Source organism: Lontra canadensis, unplaced genomic scaffold (genome assembly GCF_010015895.1).
Source record: "Lontra canadensis isolate GAN:19392208 unplaced genomic scaffold, GSC_riverotter_1.0 scaffold25, whole genome shotgun sequence".
Taxonomy (NCBI): domain Eukaryota; kingdom Metazoa; phylum Chordata; class Mammalia; order Carnivora; family Mustelidae; genus Lontra; species Lontra canadensis.
The window spans coordinates 18720673-18729543 of record NW_022631019.1 but is presented as its reverse complement, the minus strand read 5'-3'; the positions used below and the strand labels follow the sequence as shown (position 1 = coordinate 18729543).

At 48.2% G+C, this 8871-nt stretch overlaps 1 protein-coding gene across 1 annotated transcript; it reads left to right on the top strand.

Moving 5' to 3' along the window:
- Positions 1–2484: 2484 nt before the first annotated feature.
- Positions 2485–8424, top strand: STMN1 (stathmin 1). The gene is made up of 5 exons (XM_032863816.1): positions 2485–2604; positions 4283–4355; positions 4841–5013; positions 7187–7378; positions 7897–8424. Exons 2-5 carry the CDS (start codon positions 4343–4345, stop codon positions 7966–7968), a joined length of 450 nt encoding a protein of 149 aa, XP_032719707.1. The 5' UTR covers positions 2485–2604; positions 4283–4342; the 3' UTR covers positions 7969–8424.
- The last annotated feature ends 447 nt before the right edge of the window (positions 8425–8871 follow it).

Sequence of the window (8871 nt, the reverse complement as noted above, 5' to 3'; positions counted from 1 at the left end):
CTCCTTTAGCTGTCTACACAGATCAAATAAGCCGGAGGGCTTCCATATCTTGACGTCGCTTTGTGCTAATCCATAATCTCAGCAAACCATCTGAGCAGAGGCAAAAATAATTCTCACGGGCAAGGATAGGCAGTTCCAGGACAGGAACGTTAACTCCTTGCTGCCCCTTCAGGAGGGAGTGGCTTTTGAAGGGAGTTTCAGCCAGCTTCCCAGAAAGGAGCTTCTGCCCCTCTCCAAAGCGAAGTGGCAAAGCTGTTTTCTCGCCTTGGAGTTGAAAGCCCTTCCTACTCCTGGGCTCGTGCCCCTGTAGGAACACCTTATAGGCAGAATTGACAATTAGTAGCTGTGGTCTGGCTCTCAGAACAGCAACCCTGCCTAGGAAACAGGGATCACCTCACCACGCACGCACCTTTTTATGCAAAGGATTGGTAAAGGGGCAGTCTTACCCCTGCCCCCCTCATGCCTCCAGCGGCAGTGAGCAGCTCAGGAAATCCTTGTGGCACGACTAGGCGCCTAACAACAAACCCACCAGCTAAGTAGCATCGTTACAAAAGATTAAAAATCTCCATGAGTTCTAACATCTTCGTTCCTAGCTGTGGTTTCCATGGAAATAGACATCTGCTCTAGGGAAAAGGGAAAGGTGGGGGGAAGCGGTGTAAGTGCTTTGAAATAATCAGTGTTTTGAAAGATTTATTTTTTTTTCCTGTCACAACATGAATAGTCAGAAACGTTAAGATTTTTGCAGGGCAATTTCTTGTATTTAAAAGAAATACGCATCCAGTGGGTGGGACCTTCCTCTGCAAACCTCCAGTTCAAGTACAAAGACTTCAAGATAAAGGCTGGTTCGGGGATAATAGATGTCTTGGCCTTGGGTTCCGGTGTGGTGCTGGTTTGTGTTGCCTGCCAATCTGTCACTTTCCGGTGAGCTCTCATCCCCACCCTTCTCCAGCCTTTCTGAGATTTTGCTCAGAAAACTGACAGATGGAAACACCTGGCCGTTTGGTGGCTAGGTTTGGTCCCAGAGGACGAAAGTTTTCAGGGATCAGAATCTGAATTATTCCTGGTCTTGCTCACATGCTAAGGGAAAACCACTTCGATTGGGGGCGGGGGAGAGGCTGACCCCACACAAGGGCAATTGTTGGAGAAAATGCCACAACAAGCATATTTCAGGCAACAGCAAATTGCTAATTGTTTGCTTTGTGTGGTGTGTCTGCTGCCTCTATGATCCGGTTTTCCTTGTCTCAGGCACCCAGTAATTGTATTTATCTCTAGCACATCCCCCATGACTGGCTGGACATGGAAAGTCTTTCACAATCAGGACTGTTGTTTCTGCAGAGTTAGTCATATTTGTTTCTTGGTATGGGGAGACTGGACCCATTGATCAATAAAATGAAGTTGTCCTTCCACCCAGGAAGAATCTCAAGAGCAGGTGCATTGGTGTAGTGATCACCTACCACCGGAAGCCCGGAGACACAGCCTTGGTCTGGGGAATGGGAAGAGAGATCTGGAAACCATGTTCAGTTTATTTCTCTTCTGGCCTTTCTGTGGTAAGGAGGCCAGGCATTCTAAGATGGCTCAGGTTAGACCAATTTCCTTTGTGTCTCTGATGTGCTTCTCCTCAAACCAGGCCAGGAGGAACCATGACCTTGTGGTTCTCCCTTTTGTTTTGATTCTTTAAAAGGGCCCAGCACTGCACTGGAGAGCACGTGCTCCAAGAACAAAAGCAACACTTCACCGCAGTCTGGGTTGTCCGGAACTGCTGTTGCTCTTCCTTCCCTATCATCAGGCAAAAGGCTAGGCAGAACAGATGGAGTCTGCATTTAAGCCGAGTAACTGGAGATCAAATTCCAGAGCCTCAACACTTTTCCCCCACGGTTCTCTGGTCACCAGCTCCGGTCCCCGAGTATGGTAGCAAAAACGCGCACCGTGGGGAAGGGCCACGCCCGTGACCTGTTAGGGCTGAGTGGGTAAGGAATGACGATGATGTCACAATGCAGATTGCACGCGGGCGTGGGGCGAGGTAGGGCGCCGGGTTGCAGGGGGGGCCTTACAGGGGCAAAGAGTGCCATTGTCCTGTAACGATGGCTTGGACTTCTTAGGTGGAAGCAAGAGGTGAGGCAATGTCCGGACACTGCGCTGTCCGAATGTTGCCCTTGGGGCGATGCGGGGCACGTGGCTCAACGGAGGAGGAGTCCAGGGGGCCACCCTTTGAGAGGTAGGGAGGGACCCCGCCCCGGCCGGCCCCGCCCCGCCCTGTTCTTAGAGATGGGAGAGGTGGTTCAGACCCAGGCTAGGGGCCACAGTATAGCCCTCTTCCGCGGTCAGACAATTACCCCGGCCCCCTGCTCACATCTGGGTAGACCCCCAAATGCCCCCTATCCCTCGCATTGTTCCCCTACAGCGCCAGGCTGGACTACACTTCCCGAGGTGCTCGGGGGTCCCGAGGGGCGGGGCACCTGGGCTGTGGGGGAGGGGGCGGCACGTGCCGCGGGTTTCAGCCAATGGAGAGCTTGGCAGGGAGGTCACGTGCCGCTGTTTGGCGCTTTTGTGCGCGCCCGAGTCTGTTGGTGCTCAGAGTGTGGCCAGGCGGCTCGGACCGAGCAGGTGGGTGCGGGGCTCAGGGAGGAGGCGGCTGGAGGCTGGGGACCTGCGAGAGGGATGCGGCGGGCGGGAGGGGACGGGCCGTGGTAGCGGCCCCCTGCCGGAGGGCGGCGGGCGTGGCCGCGGGCCCTAAGTGGGACTGGCGGGCGGGGGGCGTTCTGCTTTGTGTGTGGCTCGGGCGGAGCCTCGGCTTTGTCCCGGCTCCCTGGGGGCGCGGCTACCGTGGGGAGGGGGCGCGGCCAGCTGGGCAAGCCCCGGGCGTTAGCCCTGGGTGCCGTCGTGGAGACAATAGGGGGCGTGGGCCCTCGTTTGCCTCCCTCCTTTTCCTCGCAGGTTCAGCCCTGCTGGGGTCCCCATTGTCTGAAGGGGCGGGGCGGCGCCTCCAGAGGGCAGCGGCCTTAGCGTCGGACTGCGGGCGGCTAGGGACACTCCCCTTCCCCTCTGTCGCCTTCGCCCAGTGACTAGGACCGAGCCCAAGACTGACACCCCACGAGAGCCATCCTGTCCTCGCGGCGGGGGGGGGCGCGGACAGCTAGCGTGGAGGCGGGGTGGGTGGGAGTGAAGGGAGGAAGTGGCGGGCCGATGCCTGAGCTACCCCACGGCCGGTTCCCCGGGCCTGCCCCACCCGCCGAGCTGCTGCGGGGATTCGGGGGGGCCTCGAGATGTTTTTGGCGGGAGTTGGGGGGGCGTCGGCGTGTGGGGAGCCCGGGAAGGGCGGAGTTACCCAGATAGGACCGTTAGCCCCGCCTATCCCTCCCCTTCCCACGCGCGCGGGCTCAGGGGTGTTGTGAGTTCGGGGAGATTCGAAAAGGCGCGGGGAGGAAGGGGGCGGGGCCAGGGGCCGGAGCACAGGGCGTGCTCTGATTGGCCGGGGGCGGCCACCCGCTTTTCCTCGCTTGGACCGGGGCCACGCCCATCCTGGGTCCGGTGCTGCGTCTCATGCTCTGCCGGGGTGAGACGGTTTCGCGGCTTAGGGTTTTAATTTCCAGCTGTTGGAACCTGCAGTCTTAGGTTTTCTGACTGGCCTGAGGTGTACAAAGATAATGACCTTAAACAAAATCAAGGAGGGTTGTAGAATTTTTCATGATAAAAGGCAGCAAATATTATAACCTATAACCTGGAGGTTCATAAAACTGATTAATTTTGCTCGCTGTTGAATAAGGAGCTTAAGCCCCTAGAACAATAGGAGTTCAACATACTGGTTAATATTAGCTTGGGCGTTTTGTTTTCCACCATGGCAGACGCAGACAAAGCAGGGGTGGGCATTTCATTTGCACAATGAGTTGTAGGCAGTATTAAGATGGCTCCGGTCTCACTGTTGAGTTGACTCTGGAAGATCTCTTCGCCGTTTGGGAGGGGAAATTTTTAGGAGTTTTAGGGCAAAAAAAAAAAAAAAATGTTGTGACTTAACGTCGTCTAATTTTTAAAATCCAAGATGTTTTTTGAGCAGGCAAGCTCAGTTGATTCGATTTTCTGTAACCAATGTTCTATTCAGTTCAAATTTACCAATGTTTCGGTATTTTCTAGATTTTTATGATTTTCTATGTAATGATGTCTTACTTAATTCCATGGTAGTGATTTTTCTGACACTGATTTACGTGGATGTGATTTGAGGTTCCTTTGGATCAATGACCTAGAAATGCAAAGAAATTGATCGCATGCTTTTGAAAATCCTTTTCAGGGTTTTCCTTGCCAGTGGATTGTGTAGAATACACTGCCAGTCTCTTGTCTTCTGTTCACCATGGCTTCTTCTGGTAGGTAATCTATTTGGAAAAGCTGAATTGTGATGGGTTTAGGATTTTATAATAGATGGATTCAGGTCTGAAGCCATTAATTGAGCAGTTGTATTTTGGTCTTATCAAAAAACCCATTATATAAATCAAAGAATAAAGAAGAAAAATTATCACTTGAATGTACTGAAGAGCTCCTAATTGTTTCATTATATAATGATTTGGCTTGGTCTAGAGCAAAATTGTGGAGTTTTGCACAAGTCTTCCTTTTGTTTATGAAAGTGATTGTCAGACACATATCTCAGAATGGTATTTTTTAATCCAAAAATATTGAGCTTTGGTTTTATGGGAGGCAGTATTTAGATAATCTCTTGCCTGCAAACACAGCTTCTTCATCAGCCTGAATTCTATTCATTAAATTGATTTGGTTTATAGGAAATTACAGGATAGTTTATTAGAATAGGAAAACCCCATTTTTCTGAATACATTATGAATATGATCAAATCCAGATATCCAGGTGAAAGAACTGGAGAAGCGTGCTTCAGGCCAGGCTTTTGAGCTGATTCTCAGCCCTCGATCAAAAGAATCCGTCCCAGAATTCCCCCTTTCCCCTCCAAAGAAGAAGGATCTTTCCCTGGAGGAAATTCAGAAGAAATTAGAAGCTGCAGAAGAAAGACGCAAGGTAAACATCACAATTCACAGAAAACAGGATATTTATTTATGTAATGTGGCGAATCAGTTTTATTTCCATAAGAGGAGGAAAACAGAATTGGAGCTAGATGGGATTATAATTGTGACAATTACATATGCCAGTAGCTAGGAGAAAATGCCAGGCATTGTTTACTGAGCTCCCTATTATGTACCAAGTCCTTTACTTTGTTTTTCTCCTTTAACTCAATGACCCTAAAAGGGTAGATGTCTGAGATACTGAGATGAGAAAATGGTCTCGGAAATGTCATTTTCCCAAGTCCTATAGCTATGAGCATTGGAGCCAGAATTCAAGCTTAGGTCTGTCTGAAACCAAAGTTCCGGCTTCTCTTGCTTTCTCTTTGAAAAATAGATTTGTTGGTGGATGATTGTTTTTTTCTTTCCCTCCCCTCCGCCCCCCGTTTGGTTTGGTTTGTGTGTGTGCCTGCGTGGTTTGTTTTTTTTCCGAGAGCTGTACAATAAAAACATTTTAAATTGCTGGTAATGTGATTGTGTTGCTCAACTGGCATGATAGTGAGGCAGCTTGTCTCTTATCTGAGCAATTCTATAAAATACCCATTTTTAAAAACAAATCAGAAAAGGGGTGCCTTGGGTGGATCAGTTGATTAAGCGTCTGACTCTTGATCTCAGCTCAAGTCTTGATCTCAGGGTCTTGAGTTCAAACCCCATGTTACCACTGAGTGTGGAGCCTACTTAAAAAAAAAAAAAAAGAACAACCCAAATCAGAAAGATCAACAAATACTAATATGCTTATTGTACAAAAATTGGGAATCAGAAGTTTATACATAGGAAATTAAAAGTATTCATTATCCTACTTCCCAGAAATAACCATTGTTAACATTTTGGTGCATTTCCTTCCATTCAGTATTATTTTCATGAAGAGCTTTATATAAATTCTCATTTATTCCCTTCCAATAACCCTGATTAAGGTGAGTGGGTTTAATTTTAAAATTAGGGAGGGGCGCCTGGCTGGCTCAGTCAATAGCACAAGTGGCTTTTGGATCTTGGGGTTGTGAGTTCAAGTCCCATGCTGGGTATAGAGTTTAAATTAAAAAAAAATGTTTTTAATAAAATAAAATGAAGGAAAGTAGGCACAAGAAGGTGAGGTAGTAACCTGCCCCTGACCAACAGTTAGTGCAATGTAAAGTCTGACACATCTGACCACACACTGCTGTAACATGTGCCCTGTATGTTTCAGTGCCACGTGCGTATTTGCGCAGAGCCGCTGTTGGCACCGCCATTCATTTCACCAGGAAGGGCGGCAGAGTTCGCAAGGGAGCTTTGTCTGCTACCAGCTTTTCTGCACCGATTGAACTCTTATGGGGGATGACAGAGTTTTGTGGACTTTTGAGTTTGTGAGGAAATGCAGCGAATGGCTGGACAGAGAAATTTTTAAGGAATCCACCCTGGCCCTGTAGTCACTAACCTGTGCTTTATATAGTGGAACTCGGGACTGGGATACTGCAGAAGAGAGTGAACAGAACCAGTGGCAGGTGCTCTGTAGTTCTCCTGCCTCAGTGATGCTTCCAGGCACGTCAGAGTCTGTGTGGTAACACGCTCTTGCGTGTTGGTTCTGTTGAAGGCGGCGAACTGTGGTTAACCGCTCCAATGGCCTGGAAGTGACTGCAGCTTCCAGAGAGAGAAGCGATGAAACTTTTCTATGACACTGAAATCCCCTTGGCTCAAATAGTAATCTGGGGGCTTAGTCTTAAATTCCCTATCATTCACGTTTTTTCTTTTTATCGATATGCTTACATTTTTTATAATCGAACTTTCTTCAGGTGGACGTTGAAGGTCAGTAACCAGTTCTTGACAGTATAGCTCCATTCCTCTGTGTGCATGCTTAATGGTAACTGCTTGTTACCATTAAGCAGTAAATCTTACAGGGATTCCCTTAGAGAACAGTGGGGCAATACTCTGGACAAACCTGGGCAGTTGTCCAAAGTAAATACGAACACTAGAAAAGAAGGTGATTTTCACAGTATTTTGATAACAGACGATTCAGGCCCTGGCTTAGGTTATATTTAAGGAGATCTTAATTTCTGCCTCTTTTCAGTCCTCCCAGTTAATAACAGGGTTTTTTTTTTTGGTCAAAAATGTAATGCTCAATAAACTTCAGAGGGTCTAGCCTGTTAAACATTTTTCAGTCCCATGAAGCCGAGGTCTTGAAGCAGCTGGCTGAGAAGCGGGAGCACGAGAAAGAGGTGCTTCAGAAAGCCATAGAGGAGAACAACAACTTCAGTAAGATGGCGGAAGAAAAGCTGACCCACAAAATGGAGGCCAACAAAGAGAACCGAGAGGCCCAGATGGCCGCCAAACTGGAGCGCTTGCGGGAGAAGGTCGGTGGCCCAGCTTTGCTTTGAGAGGGTTGAGAGCTTGAAGTCTCCACCCGTGAGGTGGCTCGAACTAATGGCCTTGATCGAGGCATTGGGTGTCTCTGTCCCCAGTTTCGGGACTCAACACATTAAACAAGAGGTATCTTATTTTAAAATAAGATGGAATAGAGGCACCTGGCAGGCTCCGTCAGCAGAGCGCTCGACTCTTGATCTTGGGGTTGTGAGTTCGAGCCCCACGTCGGGTGCCGAGATTACATAAAAAATAAAACCTTGAAAAAAGAATAAGGTGGGGGTATTCAGTGATTTCCAGAAAAATTGTATATTCTTTGAAAGAGCCGAGGAGGTTCAGTCATCAGAGTCCATGGGTGACCCAGGGAAGTTTGAAGATAATGTTTTAGAACCCTGTGTGCTTCCCACTAATATATGATATACACCCAGATGCCGCCATCAGGCCTGTTGCAGGGTGCACGGCTCGCCAGGCTTTGTGATTTGACTGACTGACGAATGCTGTTTCTTTCCAGGACAAGCACATTGAGGAAGTGCGGAAGAACAAGGAATCCAAAGACCCTGCTGATGAAACTGACGCTGACTAATTTGTTCTGAGAACTGACTTTCTCCCCTTCCCCTTCCCAAATATCCAAAGACTGTACTGGCCAGTGTCATTTTATTTTTGCCCTCCTGACAAATCTTCTAGAAGCTGATGTAGGACTGTATAGGTAGATCCAGATTGTATGATGTTGTTTTCGGGCCTAAAGGGGAGAAACGGAAAGTGTTGTACTCTTTTTCTAAAGTGTTGAAGTCTTTCTAATGTAGCTACTTTTTCTCGTTGCATCTTTTCTACTTCAGTGCACCTGGCGTACTGGGTTAACGGCTAGTACTGTATTGGCTCTGTGAAAACATGTTCGTGAAAAGAGTATGTAGTGGCTTCTTTCAAATTGTTAGATGCTGAATATCTGTTCACTTTTAAATCCCAATTCTGTCCCAATCTTACCAGATGCTACTGTACTTGAATGGTTAATAAAACTGCACAGTGCTGTTGGTGGCAGTGACTTCTTTCTGTACAGGTAATAAACTGTGAAGTGACAGAGACCCTTCTAGCTTCTGTTCGTTCCAGATGGGGCCTTCGGCCTCCAGAAATAACCCAGCGCACGCGTCGCTGCAAGTTCTCTGCCCTGGAGTTTCTTGCTCCCGAGTCCTTTGCATTGTCTTCTCCCACAATTGTCACTTTGTTTTGATGCCTCGGCCCAGATCAGCTGCTACGATAGTCTTTCAGATGTTTATTTGCAAACAAGCTTATTTTTGTTCCCGTGTCCCCATTAAAAAGGCAGATTGAAGGCACACGGGGTTTCTGGGGAAGGGTTTAGGGGAAGTCTCGAGATCCTGGTTAGAGGTATTGGACAGCTCCCTGGCTTCCTGGTACAGGTCAGGGTAGGATGTGACCTGTCATACTTTCCTGCCATAGAAGCCAGGACTCCAAAATCGGAATATTTGCTATC

Bases quoted from the DNA above. Each gene is read 5' to 3' on its own strand.
- STMN1 (XM_032863816.1), top strand. The intron at 5,014-7,186 runs GTAAACATCACA...AACATTTTTCAG, and splicing joins CTGCAGAAGAAAGACGCAAG to TCCCATGAAGCCGAGGTCTT. The intron at 7,379-7,896 runs GTCGGTGGCCCA...GTTTCTTTCCAG, and splicing joins TGGAGCGCTTGCGGGAGAAG to GACAAGCACATTGAGGAAGT.